Below are 24519 nucleotides of genomic sequence, written 5' to 3'. Positions count from 1 at the left end.
ATATTTCTGAGCATTGCTGCAATTCAGAGTTCCATTCAGGATGTTACAAAGGCTTTTCTCTGGCTTAACCAAAAGTTTCAGAACTCTTGTAAGAAAGCCCGGTTTTGTGAAATTATAGCCCAGTTATAATTCTCATTATAATTGCTCAATGACTACTAGCCAAGAGGGGAAGGTACGGTGTCCCTAGCCTCTGTTTGCCAGAAGCTGGGAATTGGTGACAAGGAATGGATCACCTGATGATTTCCTGTTTTGTTCATTCCCTCTGGGGCACCTGGCATTAGCCACTATTGGAAGACAGGATACTGGGCTAGATGGACCATAGGTCTGACCCAGTATGGCCATTCTTATTTTCCTTATGCTAATTCTTTACTTCTTGGAACAAGTCATTCTAGAGCACTGTAATGGGGCCCCTCACCCATGGTGCAGCCCGCAGTGGTCCCATGCAGTGCTGCAATTAAGTTTCTGCCTCAGTTTCCCCTACTGGTGTTCAGTAAATCCAATAAGGCTTATGTATACTGAATAGTGTCCCTTCAGGGATCTAGTTTATATAATCTAAAGGCAGAGAATTACATAAATAGGCCTCCACCCCGGCATCCTTGCTGGAGGCAGGGCGGGACTGAGTTAACCGTAGTCTTTTAACCCCACTTATGTCCATGTCTCATACAAGTGAGGCCTCGTTGACCCAGAACCCTCTTCTGGAGTCAAGGCCTCTGTCGTTAGTTAGGAAAGGGTCTCTCCTCTTGAGTCATGGTCCCCACAGGGGTCAAACAGTGATGACACTTCCTCAGAACAGCACATAATTCCTTCGATCTGGGGCTCACATGCTACCTAGTGAAGTCCTTTGATGGTTTTGCTGAGGGTTGGCATTCATAGCTCTTCCCTTTCAAAGCCTCCCCCACCTAGGAGCACTCTTCCTTCGATTCCTTTCCTGGTGGGCTCCCTGAGAAGTCCTCTCTTTGGAAACTTTGTCTTTCTGTATTCTGGGAACTGTTCCTCTGCTCAGGAAGCTCTTTTCTCTAGAAGATCCCACTGGGAGTAGATTCTTAGCTAGCTTGCCTGGGGAATTCCTTTCCCAGGTATCTCCTCCCTGTGTTCTCTCCTGCCTGAGGCCACATCACCTGTTATAAAGCCCAGCTGTTCCTTAGCTAATTAACTACTGTCCAGCTACACAGGCAATCAGTTATCCCCAGGTGGATCTGGGCTGGTTCATTTTCTTTAGCAGAGCTTGTCACCAGCAGGCTAACAGCATGACCGCCAGCTAACCTGTAATAAGCACACAAGAGAATAATAGCTAGTACTAAGTAATACTCAGGAGTTGGTTCAAGAAGTAACTATAGTTGAACAAGTGAGTAATAGTGAACCTAAATAATTAAGCTTAACATCCTAGAGAGAGAAAAATGCAAAATAACTAGAGTAGTAAGATGAACTTTTGAAAGAGGGATTTAAAAAAAAAAAGAAGAAGAAGAAGAAGAGGATGCTAGACAAAGATTCTGAAGTCAAAAATAAAGAAATTGTAATTTTCACCCTCATTTCCACAAAGGCATTACTTGAATGTGTGGCAAGTTTCATCCCCAACTCAGCTATATTATTCTGCTCAGCCACTCCTCCTCTTAGGGCTGGTCTACACTGGGGGGCGGGGGTCGAGTAAGATACGCAACTTCAGCTACGGGAATAGCGTAGCTGAAGTCGACGTATCTTATTTTGACTTATCTCGAGTCCTCACAGCGCGGGATCGACAGCCGCGGCTCCTCCATCGACTCCGCTACCACCGCTTGCCCTGGTGGAGTTCCGGAGTCGACGGGAGCGCGTTCGGGGGATCGATATATTGCGTCTAGATGAGACGCGATATATTGATCCCCGATAGAGCGATTACTATCCGTCAATTTACAGCTGCTCTGTTGAGGCCCTTCCTCTCTCTAGTTGTATAAGCTTGGTTTCCTTTGCTCCACTCCCATTCAGCTAGCACCATTGGTTCTCTCTTGCCATTTAAAATGCTGATGCACCTGACACCATTCAGCTAACTCCCAACATTCCATATTGTCATTGTCCAGTGAACATGAAACCTGAAACTTTTACTTGCCCAAAACTCCTGAGAAATAGAACTTTTCCAAGTTTATTTAAACCCATTTCTATTTGAAGTGCTTACGCAGGGATTGTATACTTTTCTATGAAGGATTAAAACAACAACTCAGATTGCTTCACAACATAATATTTAAAAACATCACAAGGAACTTGACAACTCTTTAAAAATACAAGGAAACTGCATTTTATGTTGATTTTTTTGTATTTTTTTTCTCATTTACCAAGACGTATGCTGTCCTTGTCTTCCCTCTTCACAACCATCTCCTGATTTGCAAGAAACATTCCACTATTGTAAAAAGTACATTATAGGGAGTATGACAGCAAACCCTATATTAAAGTTGCCTAACACTTTCTACCTTAAAAAGGTTCTTGAGACCTCTTTTTACTCTGAAATTTTGTAGGGGGAAAACTCCTAGGATTGGAGGGGTGCCTTTTTCTGACCCTGTGAAAATCCACATAGATTTGGCAGTTCTAAGATGCTTAAAATCACCATTTTGCTCCTGTGACTTTGGAATTACAGCTTGTTTTTGGTAGCATGCTACAAATCCTCCACATTCTATAACACTGCACACACGCTTTGCCATTTTGCTTCAGCATTTGATACAGAAATGCACGGCAACATTAATTCTCACATTTACCAATGTTCAGGTACACGTCTCCATGACCTTATTCTTCCAATGCTATATTTGTATATAATTTTTATTTTAAGTTATGTTTCCCTCTTGATATACCTTGTTTTCCTGCTGTGATGGTCTTATACTAACACATCCAATTATAGTTTAATCACTAGCACAATCCTACATGCCCATCGATAACACAAAGAGTTAATTTATTCATTCTAGATGAATCTGTTAAGTATCTATTATGGTTAGGTTACTAATAGTAATAACCCTCCAAATATTTTTAAGAAAAAGTTTCCCACAATAGCTCACCCAGGCCCTTATTATTTAACTAAGCACTGTCATCAGCGGTGGTTCTCAAACAGAAATATGCTGTAACTGGGGGTACCAGAGATTTTGCGGGGGGTACGACTGCTTATCTAGATATTTGTTTAGTTTTACAACAGGCTACATAAAAAGCACTAGCGAAGTCATTACAAACTAAAATTTCATACAGACAATGACATGTTTACACTGTTCTATATACTATACACTGAAATACAAGTACAATATTTATATTCCAATTGATTTATTTTATAATTGTATGGTGAAAATGAGAAAATAAGTAATTTTTCAGTAACAGTGTGCTGTGACACTTTTGTATTTTTTTGTCTGATTTTGTAAGCAAGTAGTTTTTAAGTGAGGTGAAACTTAGGGGTAATGCAAGACAAATCAGACTCCTGATTTGTAGTCTGGAAAAGTTGAGAGCCGTTGGTCTACAGGATGACTATCAGAAACTATGCCGATAACACTCTGCCATTAAATGTTCTTAAATGGTCCTCAACTAAGGTTATTTCACTACTGAATGCAAATGTGAAAATTCTCAAAAAAAAAAAAAATCAAACCAGTTAAAAAAGTTGTTTATCCTAAATAGTTCAATTTAAGCCGAAGTTGTCAGACTGATGGTTGAAGGGCGGTGACTGATTTTGACCAACGCAGAGTAAATTTTTAAGATTGGGGCTGCAGCTGTGGCAATACTGCTATACATCCAGCAATGGAGTATACCACTTTTCTTTCACCCGCACATGCAGTTTAGTTTGCTTTGCATCTTAGTTAATACAAACTGCCTTTTTGCATGTCTTCTCAAGAAGACCATATGACCCTAAGATCATATTCACAGTCAATGTAAAGTGTTCTGCACAATTCAGATAAGCACTGAAGAAACTGCTTTAGTCCACATTTAGTCCACCTTTATAAGGCTGTAATCAAGCAGTATCCTAATCTTGCATATTGAATCCCTTTCTATTTTTTATCATCTTGTATACCATAGCAGATTTAGCTCTTGAACTTACCTTTTTATCTCCAAGCGCATAATTTATCTCTGTGTCTCATGACACATGTGAAACTATACCAGTGTGAGGGAAAAGGTTGTCGAATATTTTCCATAGGAGGTTTATTCTCTGGATTGTGCAGTAAGATTTATTCCAGGATTTGGCAATAAAGTGCCTGTACTGAATTATCTCTAATTTATATTCTTAAAACGTAAAAGGTATCAAAAGAGAAATACCAGAAACTGATTTTCAGAATGAAAAGCACTTTGCATTTGCTTTAATGCCAATTTAATTATTTCAGCTATTTTTCTCTTGCTTACTTTGCATATTCATGCTTACTAAATATGATACCATAAAACAATATGTGATAAAAATTCTCTAATTATAAGACTTATGTTCAAAAAGACAAAATGAAAAATGGGATATTTAAACACCCAGAAGAAATGAAATACCAGAAAGAAAACGGAATGACCACCATCACAAAAGACAGGAATAAAACATGATAGCAGATAATTTTGTCAAAAAGAGTCATAATGTTAATAGTTTCTCACATACTATATCCTAGCTAATATATCAACGGTATTAAAAATAAATGTTAACATATTACATCAATGGCACACATTAAGCAATATTAATGTTTAGTAAAAAGCAGTTATAGGTAGTACATTTACTTCTATTTCTGTCCTTTGCTATAAACTAAAATTTAAGGGCCAAATTTTCTTTCATCAGAAAGATGGGATTCTGGGCAGACGTCTGTGGCCCACTTCCCTACCACTTCACACCGCAGCAGAAAAGCGGCTCTACTATGGAACACCACCTCTTCAGGGGGAACAAATGGGAGGAATTAATGAAGTCACATATCCAACACCTTTATTTCTGCAATGGGTGCAGACAACCGTCTGGAGATATGTTCCAGACTGAGCATTGAGTGGTTGTGAGCCTAAAGCTTGAGTTCCCCATATCTTTCCTTCCTATACCCATGACAGAAACACACCCATTATATTATATTCGAAGACTTATATATTCAAAGACTATATCCAAGGGTCTTTGTTGGGTCAAAGAATATGCCTCTAGGATAATTAACTTCAACTTCAGCCTATATAATATCAATTGCAGTCCTTTATGCAAGTTCATACAGTTATAACAAATCTACTCTAACTCCATTGACTCCAATGGGCAGTGGACTCTGTCCAAATGCCTTAAAAGGATAAAATAAAATAATGACAATTAAATGTATATTACATATTCTAAATATATGTATGTTTCTTAATATCTTCTATATTACTGATATATACTACATGAAACACAGCACTTTAAATATCACATAAAATAATTTCAATATTTAAAACAACTTTAAATAAAAAGGAATATCATAAAACAATATTTACCAACTGGGTCTTTTTGATTCTGAAAGAGTATTTTGCTGTTACTGCCATCCATGTTTGCCATATTAATTGTGTTCCCATCAGTCCAGTAAAGCTTCCTTAACAAGAAACAAGACTGACTGAAAATTTGGTTTCATATACGCCATGTCCTAAATGTGTCAGTTTTGAAAAGATGATCAAATGAATAGTATATACAATGTTGTTACAATATGAATGGCTGTACTACCTAGTTCATAATAAGGTTTGTTATAAAAGCCTTCTGTATTCAGTGCAAGAAATTCTGTATAAAAGTTTTGAAGCACATGCATTTGGGACAAATAAAGTAGAAATCAGCAAGTCTAGCACTTGTACTTATGCTTTTTCACACACACTCTCTCTCTCTCTCTCTTTTCTTTTCCCTTGCTGACCTGCAATTATATAAGGCATGCTAATGAAATGTCAGAAATAATTGTAATAAGATCTATCTGTATTATTAAGACTGAGAAAATGAGTTGTCAAATCCAAGATATTCAATATTTTTTCATAGTAGTCCTAAAAATAAAAGCAAGTACTGAAAAGCCACCATGCCTAGTGACAAATACAAGGAATCTTTCCATATATTTTATGAAATCCCACCAGTTAAGAATAATCATACTTTACCCCCTGACAGGGTGAACTGCAAGACACTGGGGTTTATCGATTCCATGGATGATTGAGGTTTTCAAAGAACCATCTAAATGTGCCACATTAATTTGAGTTTCATCAAACTCCGAGCTAATCCAGTACAAATTTCGTGACACCCAATCCACTGCAAGGCCTCTAATACTCTGAATATCTGCAAAACATGAAAGAGCAAATTAAAAGTGAATATAGGTTGTTCATTTGGTTTCCTTTCCAAATAAATTATTTTCTGTTTTAGGGGAAAATAATTTATATTTTAATTTGTTAGCAAAATTGTTCAAGATAGCAATCTCATTCACTTATCAACCATTGTTAAACCATGAATAATCGTTAATGTTCTGCTGAGCCAGATGAAAGCCTACAGCAACAATTAACATTGAAATTGCACTAAACAGTCAATAATTCTCAGGAAACACTGAGGAGTAAAAAATAGACATCAATCGTATTGTCCAAGGATAATAACCAAATGTAAACTGTATAACTGGTAGTGCCTTTTCCAATTTAGGGGGAAAGCATTATTTGTTTGTTTTCAATACCTCTGCAACAAGTGTGCTGTTTAAAAAGCGTCAGTTTGACAAACATGATTTGGAAGAAATCACCCTCCCTTAACAGGTTCAGAGATTAATTTCTATTTTTGAAGTTAATTTATACAAAATCAATCATGATGTGTGACGAAACCTCATGCTCACTCTCAGGGGGATGATGGTTCATAGGCGGGCTGTTAAAAGGCCTCCTCAAACAATGAGCCCAATTGCACTGACTGATGCCATTGGAGTCCAGCACGATTCCGGAAGTGCTGTTTCTCCCTACTTTCTCAGCATCAAGGAGGGCACTGGCACCAAAGATACAGATTCGGCGTCACTGGTCAGCACCTGAGCCAAAGAAAGCACTAAGGAAGACCCCAAACCTGAGGACTCCAGTAATGTAGGAAGATAGATACAGCATTGCCAGTGTTGTAGTACCTAATTCCAGAACTGGACTCCAACTAGGATCTGGAAAATGTGCTGGTCCCTGTAATGAAGGCTTCAACTTGCTTCCTCTGTGGGACATAGAATCCAAGGATGGCATACTATGTAGCCCTGTACAGAACAAAGGCCTTGAACCTGGATCATATCCAAACTTCTTACAGCCTCCTTCCTGACACAAGCCAGCACCAAAGTCTACTATTCTTTACAGGTTCAGCCACAAAAGTCCAGTAAACCAAGCACCAAACTGGGAATGACTACATCAAGTTAGATGAGACACTGGATATGAACATCAAATTCAGGAATACTATAGAGGCAAGACATACACTTCTAGAATCCATATGTTTCAAGATCTTACTTGGCCACGATGCCAGAACTATCATTATCAATCTAAAAACTACTACTGGGGGAAAAAAAAAAACGCTAAATCAATGCATATACATAAAAAAGGTATATTAGAGGAATCTGATCAAAGACCAGAGTCCAGGGGCAGCACAGTTCTGTCCACAGCTAACTGAGAAATAGAAGGGACTAAGGCAAGTGGAGCCACAAGGCACTCTTACCACCTTGTTCCAAATGTTTGAAGCTACTTACATGGCCCAATATTAGAGCTTTCCAGTAGGCTCTGAAACTGCATTTTCTTTTATTAAATAGTTTATACAACAACTCAATTTTTTTCTGGCATTCAGCCACTTCAGCTGATAAACTCTTTTTTTCTAGAAGAATTCCAGCACCTCAGTTCAGGTCCAACATACAGAACTCATAGTCTGTGTGGTTTTTGATCTGGCCACTGTTGACTCCATCACCGGATTCATGAATACAGTGGGAAACACACAACATTCTCCCCAAAATACATATATCAGCCAACTTAGAAACATCCAAAATTAAATGAAAATGCTGACATTTCTTCACCAGTTGATCTAGAAAAGAATACAAGTACACCACCGGAATATTGCAAAGGAGAGCATAGTCTCGCTACTTGTCAAAATTTGACTTGGGATTGTCTGGAGACGGGCTAAAGAAAAGCTTTCAATATTACTTATTTGATCATAAAAATGAGAAAAGGTACAACCCTCCACAGAAGTGCTATTTTCCTTGTACTGTTCTTGTTTGGATTTTGCCTCTGAGGAGTCAAACATCATTTCAGTTTCTGAATAGATACATATACCTCCAGAAAGTCCTCATTAGACTGGCCCTCCTGATTTCAAGCAGGTAGTTTATTTTGTTGTGCTCATAGAGAGGAGAGGAGACCTGCTGCTGAAGAGGAGACCTGCTGCTCCTAGTACAGGAATTGACACTGGTTGCACCAAAATGGTCAATGAAGCCAACAAATGGAGTAACATCAGTACTGGTGAATACTGGTGCTGAGTAGGTGGAGACAGCAGAGTTCAAATCCCAGAGCCAATGCAGTCTCTGCCTTCACAGTGCAGAGCACTTCAAAACAGCACGGTGCAATCTACTTATGTGCTATCAAATCTGAAAATATTTCAGTTGCTCCCTCCTGGAATGTACAAGCTTTGTGTAAAGCAAACAGGAATCAAATGCTGAGACTTTGGTGACTGGAACTTCTCAAGGCAAGCAGAGTGCCTTCTTCAGGGGCCAATACCTCACTTTGGTAGGGGAAAAAAAGAAAAGAAAAAAGTCACCCTTCAGTACTAGAAGGATGGCACCCAACTGATACCTCAACTCAGCTCAGGACATCCCTACATCTTTCTGAGGAGAATTATTTGCAGGCTGGCAGGGGAACAATCAGTCCAGGCTTTCCCTGGACCTGCACCAGTGTGGTTGATGTCAAAATGCTTGGTGCTCCTCACTGGAGATCAACTTTTGTGAAACACAGCGAGCCCAGTAAGCATTAGGAATATCAGTATTTCTACAGAAGGATATTGGTGTTTCTACAGAAGGATGAGGAGTACAACTGAGGACGCATTATGCACCTAGCCAGTCATGATTCTTCTCTGGACAAATGACTTAGTAGTTGTTCATGTACACACATACATCATCTAAGTAAAATATTGTCTTTTTATTTCAGAAGGTTGAAAAAGCTACTAGGGGGGAAGCTGTTCTAGACTTGATTTTAACAAATAGGGAGGAACTCGTTGAGAATGTGAAAGTAGAAGGCAGCCTGGGTGAAAGTGATCATGAAATCATAGAGTTTGCAATTCTAAGGAAGGGTAGAAGGGAGAACAGCAAAATAGAGACAATGGATTTCAGGAAGGCAGATTTTGGGAAGCTCAGAGAGCTGATAGGTAAGGTCCCATGGGAATCAAGACTGAGGGGAAAAACAACTGAGGAGAGTTGGCAGTTTTTCAAAGGGACACTATTAAGGGCCCAAAAGCAAGCTATTCCGCTGGTTAGGAAAGATAGAAAATGTGGCAAAAGACCACCTTGGCTTAACCACGAGATCTTGCACGATCTAAAAAATAAAAAGGAGTCATATAAAAAATGGAAACTAGGACAGATTACAAAGGATGAATATAGGCAAACAACACAGGAATGCAGGGGCAAGATTAGAAAGGCAAAGGCACAAAATGAGCTCAAACTAGCTACGGGAATAAAAGGAAACAAGAAGACTTTTGATCAATACATTAGAAGCAAGAGGAAGACCAAAGACAGGGTAGGCCCACTGCTTAGTGAAGAGGGAGAAACAGTAACAGGAAACTTGGAAATGGCAGAGATGCTTAATGACTTCTTTGTTTCGGTCTTCACCGAGAAGTCTGAAGGAATGCCTAACATAGTGAATACTAATGGGAAGGGGGTAGGTTTAGCGGATAAAATAAAAAAAGAACAAGTTAAAAATCACTTAGAAAAGTTAGATGCCTGCAAGTCACCCAGGCCTGATGAAATGCATCCTAGAATACTCAAGGAGCTAATAGAGGAGGTATCTGAGCCTCTAGCTATTATCTTTGGAAAGTCATGCGAGACGAGAGAGATTCCAGAAGACTGGAAAAGGGCAAATATAGTGCCCATCTATAAAAAGGGAAATAAAAACAACCCAGGAAACTACAGACCAGTTAGTTTAACTTCTGTGCCAGGGAAGATAATGGAGCAAGTAATTAAGGAAATCATCTGCAAACACTTGGAAGGTGGTAAGGTGATAGGGAACAGCCAGCATGGATTTGTGAAGAACAAATCATGTCAAACCAATCTGATAGCTTTCTTTGATAGGATAACGAGCCTTGTGGATAAGGGTGAAGTGGTGGATGTGGTATACCTAGACTTTAGTAAGGCATTTGATACGGTCTCGCATGATATTCTTATCGATAAACTAGGCAAACACAATTTAGATGGGGCTACTATAAGGTGGGTGCATAACTGGCTGGATAACCGTACTCAGAGAGTTGTTATTAATGGTTCCCAATCCTGCTGGAAAGGCGTAACGAGTGGGGTACCGCAGGGGTCTGTTTTGGGACCGGCTCTGTTCAATATCTTCATCAACGACTTAGATATTGGCATAGAAAGTACGCTTATTAAGTTTGCGGATGATACCAAACTGGGAGGGATTGCAACTACTTTGGAGGACAGGGTCATAATTCAAAATGATCTGGACAAATTGGAGAAATGGTCTGAGTTAAACAGGATGAAGTTTAACATAGACAAATGCAAAGTGCTCCACTTAGGAAGGAAAAATCAATTTCACACATACAGAATGGGAAAAGACTGTCTAGGAAGGAGTACGGCAGAAAGGGATCTAGGGGTTATAGTGGACCACAAGCTAAATATGAGTCAACAGTGTGATGCTGTTGCAAAAAAAGCAAACATGATTCTGGGATGTATTAAAAGGTGTGTTGTGAGCAAGACACGAGAAGTCATTCTTCCGCTCTACTCTGCTCTGGTTAGACCTCAGCTGGAGTATTGTGTCCAGTTCTGGGTGCCGCATTTAAAAAAAGATGTGGAGAAATTGGAAAGGGTCCAAAGAAGAGCAACAAGAATGATTAAAGGTCTTGAGAACATGACCTATGAAGGAAGGCTGAAAGAATTGGGTTTGTTTAGTTTGGAAAAGAGAAGACTGAGAGGGGACATGATAGCAGTTTTCAGGTATCTAAAAGGGTGTCATAAGGAGGAGGGAGAGAACTTGTTCACTTTAGCCTCTAAGGATAGAACCAGAAACAATGGGTTTAAACTACAGCAAGGGAGGTCTAGATTGGACAATAGGAAAAAGTTCCTAACTGTCAGGGTGGTTAAACACTGGAACAAATTGCCTAGGGAGGTTGTGGAATCTCCGTCTCTGGAGATATTTAAGAGTAGGTTAGATAAATGTCTATCAGGGATGGTCTAGACAGTATTTGGTCCTGCCATGCGGGCAGGGGACTGGACTCGATGACCTCTCGAGGTCCCTTTGAATCTATGAATCTATGAAAAAATCAGTTTCCTTTGTCTACTGTGATAAGAAGAACTGGCCAATTATGAAAATAGAGAAAAAACAATACAGCATTTAAGCATCAATCAGCCAGAAAACTAACACAGGCCAAGTGTAATGGAAGGAAACAGGATCAAATGGTTGCACTCCTCAACAATGATGTATTGGCTATGGTCAAGCATGATAAAGAGCCTCACCGATACCAATCAGTTGAAGCTTGGACACAGTGGAAGAAAGCAACAAGTATGTTAATAATGGTAATATTACAAACATTCTAAAGCCAATATAGAGTACAATTCTTTAAGGTGTAAACTATGCAGGCATCACCCCAAAGTTACTGCCACTTTGTATTTTTTGTATTTGAAATTCAGGTTGTGGTTCACAAAATATATCTGAGTGGCGACAAGTACAATGGTCCAGAGGGAGCTCATCTTTTCTGCCAAAGTCAGTGTAACTGGCCATGAAATAGAGCAGGGGTCGGCAACGTTCGGCATGCGGCTCACCAGGGTAAGCACCCTAGCGGGCCAGGCCAGTTTATTTACCTGCTGATGTGGCAGGTTTGGCCGATTGCGGCCCCCACTTGCCGTGGTTCACCTTCCCGGGCCAATGGGGGTGGCGGGAAGCGGCGCGGGCCGAGGGATGTACTGGCTGCGGCTTCCTGCCGCCCCCATTGGCCTGGGACGGTGAACCGCGGCCAGTGGGGGCCGCAATTGGCCGAACCTGCTGCGTCAGCAGGTAAATAAACTGGCCCGGCACACTAGGGTGCTTACCCTGGCGAGCTGCGTGCCGAATGTTGCTGACCCCTGAAATAGAGCATAAAAATGCATTAAATGTAAAGCTATTTTCAGTACACTATTTTTTTCCTGCTTTTTGTTTTTAATTTTCTCCTTTCTAACCTTTCTAGGAAGGCAGCATTTCTTCTGTTAGATAAAACAAATTTAAATTTTTAATAAATATTAGATATCCCAGATAAATCTTAATTATATTCAAAAGCATATATGTTTTATGCCTCTATAAAGATGAAATCAATATCTTACTAAATTAGTATTGGTCTATTAATAAACAATATTATTCTGCACCAGTTTTCTGTAATCCATTTAAAATACAAGTCACAAGAAATGTGGAAAAAATTATGTTTTCCATAGTTAGTACACATTCATATTTATTATAATGAATGACTATTACTTTTAAATAAACATTATGCTGTTCACCTCTTGAGATAACTGTTTCCAATCCAGTCCCATTAATAAAAGCACGCTTGATGGTTTGTGTTTTTACATCAGTCCAGTACAAGCGTTCCTCTGCTGCATCAAAATCTATGACCGTGACATCATCAATGTCAGGGACCGTGAAGGCAGTGATGAAGTTGAAGTATGGATTCTCTATATCCACACCTCTTATTTCTGACCGTCTTGCATAAAGAAGAAATTTCTTCATTTCTGTACGAAAAAAGGAAAATATTTTGTTCCTTAATCAAAACTGACTGGATTCAAAGTTATTCCCTAAATATTATTTTACAAATTTTAAGCAAAGTTTGTATCAATGAAGTAAGAACAATGTTTTGTATGCAAGTCTGTTGATATAATGTGTAACAAGCTACTATAGAGAAGTAAAATGTATTAATTTACACATATTTAAAACCTTTTCCTAATCGATTATATCAATGTAGCCTTGCAGGATTCCAAAGAAAGAACAGACTGGAAGTAGTATTTTAAAACTATTAGCTCCCTGAGGCCAGATCTACAGTACAAACTTACATAAGTATTATTATGTCACACAGGGGTATGAAAACCCCTAAATAATGGAGTTATACCAACCTAATCCCAGTGTAGACAGCACAGTGTCAATGACAGGACTTCATAGAATCATAGAATATCAGGGTTGGAAGGGACCTCAGGAGGTCATCTTGTCCAACCCCCTGCTCAAAGCAGGACCAATCCCCAACTAAATCATCCCAGCCAGGGCTTTGTCAAGCCTGACCTTAAAAATCTCTAAGGAAGGCGATTCCACCACCTCCCTAGGTAACCCATTCCACTGCTTCTCCATCCTCCTAGTGAAAAAGTTTTTCCTAATGCCCCCCACTGCAACTTGAGACCATTACTCCTTGTTCTGTCACCTGGTACCACTGAGAACAGTCTAGATCCATCCTCTTTGGAACCCCCTTTCAGGTAGTTGAAAGCAGCTATCAAATCCTCCCTCATTCTTCTCTTCTGCAGACCAAACAATCCCAGTTCCCTCAGCCTCTCCTCATAAGTCATGTGTTCCAGCCCCCTAATCATTTTTGTTGCCCTCCGCTGGACTCTTTCCAATTTTTCCACATCCTTCTTGTAGCGTGGGGCCCCAAACTGGACACAGTACTCCAGATGAGGCCACACCAATGCCGAAGAGAGGGGAATGATCACGTCCCTCGATCTGCTGGCAATGCCCCTACTTATACAGCTCAAAATGCTCTTAGCCTTCTTGGCAACAAGGGCACACTGTTGACTCATATCCAGCTTCTCATCCACTGTAACCCATAGGTCCTTTTCCGCAGAACTGCTGCCTAGCCATTCGGTCCCTAGTCTGTAGCAGTGCATGGGATTCTTCCTTCCTAAGGGCAGGATTCTGCACTTGTCCTTGTTGAACCTCATCAAATTTCTTTTGGCCCAATCCTCTAATTTGTCTAGGTCCCTCTGTATCCTATCCCTACCCTCCAGCGTATTTCCACTCCTCCCAGGTTAGTGTCATCTGCAAACTTGCTGAGGGTGAAGTTCATGCCATCCTCCAGATCATTAATGAAGATATTGAACAAAACCGACCTCAGGACCGTCCCTTGGGGCACTCCACTTGATATCAGCTGCCAACTAGACATGGAACCATTGATCACTACCTGTTGAGCCCAATGATCTAGCCAGCTTTCTCTCCACCTTATAGTCCATTCATCCAGCCCATACTTCTTTAACTTGCTGGTAAGAATACTGTGGGAGACCGTATCAAAAGCTTTGCTAAAGTCAAGGACTTCTTCCTTGCAGAGGAGGATTAATTACGCCAATGGGAGAAGCTTTTTAAGTGTAGACCTGCCCTAAGTGTTATAATAATCTAGTTCTCTACTTGCTCATCTTTGTAATGTCAAATGGTATTTGAAATCTCAGGAAAATCTCTGATGCACATCAGGAAAGAATTACAAACGGAAGTAGTTATAAGAAGCTCTTCAGTGTCTGCACTGATTACAAATAGATGAGACAAAAGCATGGGGAGAACAAAGACGGGGCCCATTGTTCAGCTGAATCCACTTACAAAATACACAATAATAATGTTAATATATGATACATGAATAGATTATATCAAGGGCAAATAGAACCTTTTTTCCCCTTGTCTCTAAACTACTTAAGATGTTTTAGAGAAACGCGTCAGTGTATGAATTGCAGAGGTAAATTTTGTTTTTTTAAACACATTTTGGTATAGCAAAATATTTTTCTAGAGATTTCCTATTTAGGTACTGCAAAGAAGAGTGCATTAAAAGCTTTTACAAATAATGAACAAAATTATTTGACATTTCTGGGGCTATTATAAAGCTTTGCTTATAATCTTTATACACACACACCCGCCCCCTACAAAGCTACCTGTTTAATGGATGTTCTTCATTTTAGTTCTTAATCCCCCAAAATTATGCTAAGAAGACTTCAGAAGAAGAGCAGGTAGAGATTAAAGTTATTAGGTATTTTTTTATGTCATCATTTTCTGATGCTGCACTTTACATTTATAAATCTTCCTGTACTACAGAGATAAGTTCTACTAACACATGACATACATAAGCAGTAGAAAAAATGAACACGTTTATAAATATCAAAGTTCCACACATTGCATATATTAGAATAATTTATCTGCTTTCAAAAATGTAGGTGCACCTTCAAAATTGTCACTAAAAAGCACTGTACAGACCATTTTATAGATTATTAAACTCTATTCTGTCCAGTTTAAAATCTTAACTCTAATGAAATCAGACAAAATTTGGTTCCCAAGAAAAAATAAGAAACTTACCATAACATGTTTTCTTGTCTATGGACAGTTTCATCAGATGAGGACATGTACATGCAGCACTTCTATTGTGATTGATCAGACACATATGAGAACACGGACCTCTGCCATTGTTAGCAGCACAAGGATTAGGAACTGGAATTATATAATGAGATATTAATAGTGGATAGAATAAAGAGTTTAAATAAAAACAACCTCCTTGGGCCAGGAATCAATCTTCCATCAATGCGAAGAGTATGTAACCATATAACTATTTGTGTCATTTATATCATGATGTTTATCAATGTCTCTCACAATTGATTACAAAGCATTGTACACATTTATATATAAATAGAGATCACTTCATCCATCACTGAAAAAAAAAAAGATACTGGGAAAGAAACAGCCAAACAATGTACATAAGCACGTGCGCACGCGCGCACACACACAAACACACACACACACACAAACACACGAAGGGAACAACAACCTCTCCAATTGAAATTGAAAGAGAATGGTAAACAGCAGAACCTAATTATCCATGGCAGAATTTAGTCTGAATACAGGGTTTAAAACCAGAGATATTTGTAATATATACATGAGGTTTTAATTACTGAATATCTTCAAGGTTTTTATAAAACCCTACCATACAATACAGGAAAAGGCCCCTTTATTTCTTAAAACAATGTTTTTATATATATATATATATATATATATATATATATATATAATTCAAAGCCATATGGTTCCTAATGTTAAAATAATTGGATGTGGAGAGCCCTTTATATATTTGCACAGTTTTAAAGGCCTACCACAATGAGAAGCAGTTTCAAGTCTGCTCCCTATTTAGTTTAAACAAACATAAACAAGTACCTCTTCACACAATGCACAGCCAACCAGTGGAACTCATTGCCAGGGGATGTTGTGAAGGCCAAAAGTACAACTGGGTTCAAAAAAGAATCAGATAAGTTCATGGAGGCTAGGTCCATCAATAGGAATTAGCTAAGATGAGTCAGGATGCAACCTCATTCTCCGGGTGTCCCTAAACTTCTGATTGCAATATCTGCACAAGAGATGGATCACTCAAGAAAACTTCCCTATTCTCTCAATTCCTTCTGAAGTACTGTCCACTGTTAGAAGACAGGATACTGGGCTAAATGGAACATTGGTCCAATACAGCACAGTCATTTTTATGCCATATTCTAAACTATACTAATAATACAGGTTTATGTTCTGACTTGTGCTCTTCCCAGTTACCAGTGCAAGTTTTTCAAATGATTAATATAGTCATTAACCACCCACCCCTTCCTTTCATTTTATCGTGTAATAATGTGCATGGAATTTATTGTGCCTCAATCACTCTCATGGCAACTATCTGATGTAACAATTATAGAATTATTTCACTGAAGAATCAAGCAGAAACAGCAGAGCTGTGATGAAGACAACTCTTATTCAAATATTTATCTTATAAAACAGAAAAGGGAACACTGAAAGTTACAGACAAAATAGATTACTTTTATATAAATGATATTGTTTTCATGGTTGCTCAAGTATGAAAGTGCCTTTTAAAAGTGTAATTGCAAAGTATAACCTTGAATTGGGACAGAATGGATAACTCAGCATGTTTTCACTCTTCTGAGGATTCAGAGCTTAAAGAGTTTAGAAAACTTGACAGTACTGGCCCCATTTTTCAGGGGACTCTCTCCACAAAAAACTGAATGTTACATAAAAAATATTTGGGGCAAAAATCACTCTGAATATATCTTAGCAAAACTAAATGGGAAAATATTCAGACTTTGTCATCTAAAGTTAGATGTCTAGTCCCAATCTAGCTATTTTAATGTCAATGGGATCCTTTCTATTTATTTCAATGTATGTTGGACTGAGTACATAAACTACAAATTTGGGCATAAGAAATAAGTTCGTGGCAAGCCATATAGCTAACCTGTTCCCAATCCATATCGGAACAAACTTTTTATTTTAATGTTCCTCTTCTCCAGTATTCCAAAAAGATTATATAAATGACATCTTAAAATAAAGATATAGCAAGACTGAAGCCAGACATTCTGTTGTCTTTGTGGTGTCAAAGGTTCCTGACACTGAAGTTTTCAGCTTTTAGGAAATGATACACTCAACTAAAAATATTGCAAGACATTGAAAAGCAATGGCATAATACATAGATTATTAGAGTTTAAGACCAGAAGGGATCATTAGATCATGTAGTCTGACCTCCTCTATATCACAGAGCATTACATTTCACCCAGTTTTCCATGTACTGAGATCAATAACTTGTGTCTCACTGAAGCATAACTTGTGTTTGGTTAATGCATGTCTTCCAGAAAGGCATCCAGTCTTGATATGAAGACATAAAGCGATAGAGAATCTACCACTTCTCCTTATTGTTTGTACCAATGGTTAATAATCTTCACTGTTAAAAAGGTGTGCCTAATTTCTAATTTGTCTGTCTTCTGCTTCCAAGCATTGGTTCTTCTTATGCCTTTCTCCCTTAGATGAAAGAGTCTGTTAGTAACCAGTATTTTCTCCACAGGAAGGTACTTACACATTGTTATCAACCATTGCTCAATCTTTCTTTCATAAACTAAACAGATTAATCTCTCTCTTTAAATCTGTCACCGTAAGTCATTTTTTCCAACCCTCAAATAATTTTAAATAGCTTTTTTTACATCCTCTCCAATTTTTCAACATCCTTTAAAAATGTTCACACCAGAACTACGTGCAGCATTTTAGTATCAATCCAGAGTACAGAGGTAAAATCATCTTCCTACTCTTTCCCACTACCCTGTTTATAGATCCAAGGATCACATTTGCTCCTTTTTTGGCATAGCATCAGAGCCTACGTTCAGTTACTTGTCCACTATTATCCTTATTTTTCCAGAGTTGCTGTTTTCCAGTATACAGGGCTCCATTCCTGCATTTCAAGTTCCTAGATGTAGTCGCTGATTAAAAATAATGTCAACAGAGTTAGATTGCCCAGTGGTATCTCAGACCCTTCAAGAACATTGAGTTCAAGCAAAACTCAAACCTTCGAAAACCAGGAAATGTAGAATTAAGGTGCACACCAACACAACCTGAACTCTGTCCCTCTGAAGATATTAAAAACCATGGAGAATTATCTGCATGCACTCCAGCTGCATTCATTGTGTTAGATGTACTATTGAATGGGTCGGGGATTAGCTAAGACTGTTTGGCATAACTGTGACTGTGATATAAGGTGATATGAGGGGGCCCAGCTCCTAGGGAAGGAGATAGACTCTCTCTGCCCCCACCACATGTGTGATCAAAGTAAAGAGGTGGATGTGTACCTTGAGATATCCAGTATACTTCATATTACCTAGTAAGTAACATCATAGTGATGTACATGGTCATCTTGCCATGGGGATTGTCGGCACTGAAGTGGGACATGAGTGGCCTGTGGGTTTAATGATGAGTAAGGAAAAATACAACGTTACATGGCAAACTCTGCTTTAGGGTGAAGGCGTTGTAAAATTTAGGGTGTGAAGTTGTTTCTGTAGAAAAAAAAATGTGATTATATAATTAAAGATGTTCATAATACAGATGCACAAAAGAACCAATTTAAGGTTCCACGGGTAACCTTAATTCTGGCATTTCCTAAACTTGTCAGTACTTGACTTTGAAGCTGTAATGTGCTTCTAATGCAGCTTTTTGTGTGTTTGTAATATATACCACTAATGTTTCAGGCATAGTGCCATATGCCCCAATGTGGTGCAGTCACTTTGTACTGCACTAGCAGCGTAAATTGACCCTAAACCCAACATAATTAGCCCAGAGAGGATCTCTCAAGTGCAAGATTGATTCACTAATGAGCCTCCTTTTCTCTGATGCTGGCATAAAAGAAAAGAGGGCAAAACCAGAGGAAAAGGACATGGCCAAGATCTCCCTACTCCATTCTGATTCCCCTGTGTTTTTGGCCCATTGGTTTGCAGCAGAAGTAAGCTGGAACCCTGCACTAGGGAACTGACTCTGAACATGATACTCAATAAGGGGAAATACAAAGGTGAGGAGAATATTTGTGGAAGAAACTTCAACACACCACTTTAAAATATTTTTTAAGTACAAGTACTATTTAGAAGACACATAACCAATGAACTAAAATAGTGCAAAATTAACAGTTTTGAACCTAAAGAAGTTCAGAAGCTTGGTTCCAGGTAAAATAAGCCAAAATAATTTCAGTTGTTCATCCAAAATACATTTTAGGTCTTTTCACTCCTCAGGGTCTCAAACTTCTGTTTTTCTTTTGACAATAAGATCCTTCCAACTACTGCTGCAACAACTGCCTTAAACTGATTGACTCCCTTTGTTCCCCACTGAATTCAATGACTACACTCAAGTTTCAGGCTTATGTCCCCTCAGCCCTGCACAGTGTGTATCTAGTCACTATTTTTCCTCCACCTTATATATTAAATTTCTCTTGTATCTTTTTGCATCAACAGTTGTGATGCCTAAATCTATGGCATACAATGTATTCTGGACCAGCTCTAACTTCAAGGAACACACAGAGTGTATACAATAAGAAAATGGTTAGCATAGGTGTGAATGCAAAACCTGATGAAATGCTGCAATGGTTTTTTAATAGCATATGGGCAAAAGTAGACCGACTTGTTGCAGAGAGGAAGGGTATGCTAATTATCTAAACCACACCAAAAATCTTGGGCGTGGGACTAAGTCTAATGATCAGTTTTTGTTTGATTTAAATATTCTCTTTTAACTTAATCATAGAAAAAAATATAAAAATAACTGGAGTGGTAGGAAAGCGTTTCAAATAAGGGGTAGTCAGGTGTCAAGATGAAATTGTAACAAAATGCCCTCAACACAGGACCTCACACTTCCAATTCTTCAATTATTCCTGGGTCCCTTATTGATTTTAGCAGTTACAAGCAACATTCTTAGGTCCATCTTTTCTGTATTGTGTATAGCAAAAATGCAAGTTAGAAAATTTAGAACTCTGTCAAGCGTATCATATTATCCCACAATGTTCAGGCAAACTTTAGCTTTCTAAATGATGTTTGTTCTATTAAAAAAAATCCTAATAGTTTCTCACAGGTAGGTTAAGAAAGCTATAAGATGAATTTTAAACATTTATTCCTATCATTTAAATATTTTTTTCTAGATAATAATAATGCATAAATTACCATAATGGCAGACTGTGAACCCATTATGTGTATTGGTGAGCACTTACTCCCACTAATATCAGTGGTTCTATTTGCAGGAGTAAGTGCCCACCACTGTGAATAAAAAGTTCAAAGTCCGGTAGTAATTTCTTCCAGAACTACAAACAATTATACTGATGATTCGCTATTACTGTATTCATGCAAACTGAACTACATTCATTGTAATTCTGTCCTCCAGAACACAGGTTTTAACTTGTTCTTTCATTTTTCATAAGTAGGTGTAATACTTCACTGAGGAAGATAAACAGGGCAGATAATTCAATGATTATTATGTGTCTAGTGATCCTGATAACGTATTTGTTTAAAATGTACTAGGATCATTGTCAAAACTGAAAACAGCCAATATTTAATGTAACCAATGACAAGGCCTGTCCACAAGCTGACTTTTATGAATGTACATCAAGGTTTTCATACTAGCAGACAACACTTCAACTGTTTTTAGAAAACCAAAATGGAAAGTATTTGACATACATCTGAGCTAAATTTCATATTGACAAAAAAAAGAAAGTTCAAACCAGAAAGTGATACTCAAATTAAAGGAATTTTCATTTAATTCTTCCCCTCCACCAAACAAGCAACAAAGTGACATTTGAAAATTGTAACCTCCACCAAGTCTTTTCTTGTTATCCATTCCTCAACTCAATACAGATGTTTCTTGGGACATCAGAAAAGTAGAAAAACACAGTACATACTCCAAAAATTGGATTAAACATATATGTGATCAGACAATTATGTTTAGGTTACCTTGTGGTTGACGACTTGGATGGTATATTTGAAGGTCAAAAGGCTGTGCACTGGTTTTCTGTATCACACTAACATTTTGCCCAGTCCATTTATTGGCTTTTGACAATGTATTGGTCCTCCAGTCAGTCCAATACACTTCACTTCCATACAAAGAGACAGCAAAGGGGTGAGAAAGATATTCATGACCTCGTAGGATCTCTATCATGCCAGTTCCATCATATAATGCAGAATAAATTGCATCAGACCTACAAGATAAAACCAAATAAAAAAATAATTTGTAAAAATTAGGACATCTCCAGGGCTAACTTGATAGTACTGTAGGCCTGAAAATTTTGCTTCAGTGAATATTCTCAGAATGTATTTATGACCTTGCCACTACAGGCAGCAAAGCCAGAAGTTTACTGATAAAGCACGTAAGAACAATCATCACCTTAGAGTGGCTCTAGCACAATTTATCTAGAATTTCTTGTTTAAAAGACATATGGGTTACTCTTTTGCTTGTATTCTCTCAATTTAAATGTTAGACTTCTATCCATTCAGTTGAAATAAAAACAAAGTAATTTCCATTCACCTGAATTCAAAGGAAAAATCTTTACTTGTTCTCAAGTGCTAATGAAACTATTTGCATGAGAAAGGTAAATAGGCTTTGGGTCATTACATACCTTTTGGAAAAGTTCAATATTTGTTCATAGAAACATAAAATATATATTAAGGATCTGAACTCTGATTGACTTTGATGAATCGAAACATAAAACAGCAAATACATAATGTGTTTAATTAAATGGGGAGAAAGTAGCATATTTGCTTGCAATCCAGATTAGGCATTACATAAAACAACAAATTGTAGTAAACTGATAATAAATATTTTATTGTTGTTTTTACCTAGCATCTGTCCATACTATTCTTTTTTCAAAGTGATCAACAGTAAGACCATTAGGCCAGGCTCCGGTATCCATGTCTTTATAGATGATTTTTCTTCCTGCCCCACTCATGGAAGCAGACTCAATGCGAGGAAAATTAGCATCCCAGTCTGTCCAAAACAGAATTCTGTAGGGTAAGGGGGATGAGAGGGAAATTTATCATTTCAATGTCCAAATGAAACACAACAAAGTATGCACCAAAAATTTTTTACAGGCTACTTAAAGAATGGGCAAAAAAGTCTCTAATATTTTAATATTTCAGAAGAAATTAAGGCACATAAGTAGTCTTGGGAATTATAATCCTTTTCATGCAGAGGTAGGCTGGAACAGTTCTTCTTTATCAAAAAGTTTTGCTATTTTCAAAACAGCTATGAAATCAAAAGCACAAGCATTTCAATTCCACATTTCATAGAATCATAGAAGTGTAGGGCTGGAAGGGACCTTGAGAAGTCATTAAGTCCACCCCCTACACCGAGGCAGTACCAAATAAACCCAGACCATCTCTGACACGTTTGTCCAACTTGTTTTTAAAAGCTTCCCATGATAGGGATTCCACAACCTCCCCTGGAAGCCTATTCCAGCGCTTAACTATCCTTATAATTGATATTTTTTCCTAATGTCTAATCTAAATCTCCCTTGCAGAATACTAAGCCGATTATATTTTGTCCTATCTTTAGTGGACATGGAGAATCACCGTCCTTTTTATAACAGCCCTTAACACATTGGAAGACTATCAGGTCACCCCTCAGTCTTCTTTTCTCAAGTCTAAATATGCACAGTTTCTTCACCCTTTCCTCCTAGGTCAGGTTTTCTAACCCTTTTATCCTTTTTGTTGCTCTCTCTGGACTCTTCAATTTGTTCACATCCTTCCAGAATTGGACATAGTACTTCAGCTGGGGCCTCACCAGTGCCACGCAGAAAAGTCAATTACCTCCTATGTCTTACATATAATACTCCTGTTAATACACCGCAGAATCATATTAGCCTTTTTGCAGCTGCATCACATTGACAACTCATTCAGTTTGTGGTCTGCTATAATCCCCAGATCCTTTTCAGCAGTACTACCACCTAGATAGTTATTCCTCACTTTGTAGTTGTGCATTCAATTTTTTCTTCCTAAGGGAAGTACTTTGCACTTTTATTTATGGAATTACATCTTGTTGAATTCAAACCAATTCTCCAATTTATCAAGATCATTTTGAATTTTAAACCTGTCCTCCAAAGTGCTTGTAACCCCTCCCAGATTGGTGTCATCTGCAAATTTTATAAGCATACTCTCTACCCCAGTGGTTTTCAACCTGTAGTCCGCAGATTCCTGGGGATCTGCAGACTATGTCTAAGACAGCGGATCCTGGAGACTCTCCCAGTCAATCGCAATCTCTGGCCACTAAAGCAGGCCCCCTGCCTGCAGCAGCCCCACGCCGCTCCCGGAAGTGACCAGCACATCCCTGTGGCCCTGGCGGGTGGGGGTGGGGGACGGGGGGCGGGGTCTCCACACACTGGAGACCAATGGGAGCTGCAGGGGTGGTGCCTGCAGAAAGAGACAGTACATGGAGTCATGTGCCTCCTCCAGGGGCCGCAGAGGTACATTGGCCCCTTCCGGGAATAGCGTGGCCACATGATGCACTACTGGCTGGCAGGGTGGGGGATGGGTGGCATGGCTTTTGATGGGGAGGAGGTGCCAATGTGCCTGAGTGGGGCCAAGCCCCGCTGCACCACCGACCGGAGCCACCCGAGGTAAGTGCCTCCCTCCCAGAGCCAGCACCTCATACCGCAGCCCTGAGCCTCCTCCCAGAGCCAGCACCCCAAACCCCATCCTGCACCCCAAGTCCCTGACTGGCCCGGAGCCCCCTCCCAGAGCCAGCACCCCATACCCCCTCCTGCACCCTAACCCCCTGCCTCAGCCCTGACCCCCCCCTCCCAGAGCCAGCACCCTCCTGCACCCCAACACTCTGCCCAAGCCTGGAGCCCCTCCTGCATGCCAACTCTCTCCCAGAGCTTGCACCTCCTCACCCCCTCTTGCACCCCAACCCCCTGCCTCAGGATCAGCCTGGAGCCCCTTCCCACACTGCGAACCCCTCAGCCCCAGCCCAGAGCTTATGTACTAATACGCTTAGTTCTTCCTGTTTATTCCCCAAACTCCCTGCATTTGTATACAGACATCTAAGATGTTGAACAGATACCCCCCACTGATTTCCTTCTTGTTGCTCCTTTGACTCTTTTGTAATTTCCCCCCAAAATCTAACCCTCTATTAAGGTCAGCTTGT

The 24519-nt window shown here is 39.1% G+C and overlaps 1 protein-coding gene across 1 annotated transcript in view; it reads right to left on the bottom strand.

Moving 5' to 3' along the window:
* Positions 1-24519, bottom strand: part of LRP1B (LDL receptor related protein 1B) — a 1255163-nt gene that overhangs the window by 440639 nt on the left and 790005 nt on the right. Inside the window, exons 26-31 of the mRNA XM_054044441.1 lie at positions 22215-22379; positions 21333-21577; positions 15403-15534; positions 12594-12821; positions 6037-6211; positions 5401-5495 (exon numbers count right to left, since the gene is read on the bottom strand). Coding sequence (XP_053900416.1) covers positions 5401-5495; positions 6037-6211; positions 12594-12821; positions 15403-15534; positions 21333-21577; positions 22215-22379 — 1040 coding nt within the window. The remainder of the gene's footprint in view (positions 1-5400; positions 5496-6036; positions 6212-12593; positions 12822-15402; positions 15535-21332; positions 21578-22214; positions 22380-24519) is intronic.

This window comes from Malaclemys terrapin, chromosome 11, assembly GCF_027887155.1.
Source record: "Malaclemys terrapin pileata isolate rMalTer1 chromosome 11, rMalTer1.hap1, whole genome shotgun sequence".
Classification (NCBI taxonomy): Eukaryota; Metazoa; Chordata; order Testudines; family Emydidae; genus Malaclemys; species Malaclemys terrapin.
Note: the sequence above shows the minus strand (reverse complement) of the source record. Positions and strands in the feature narration are given on the sequence as shown.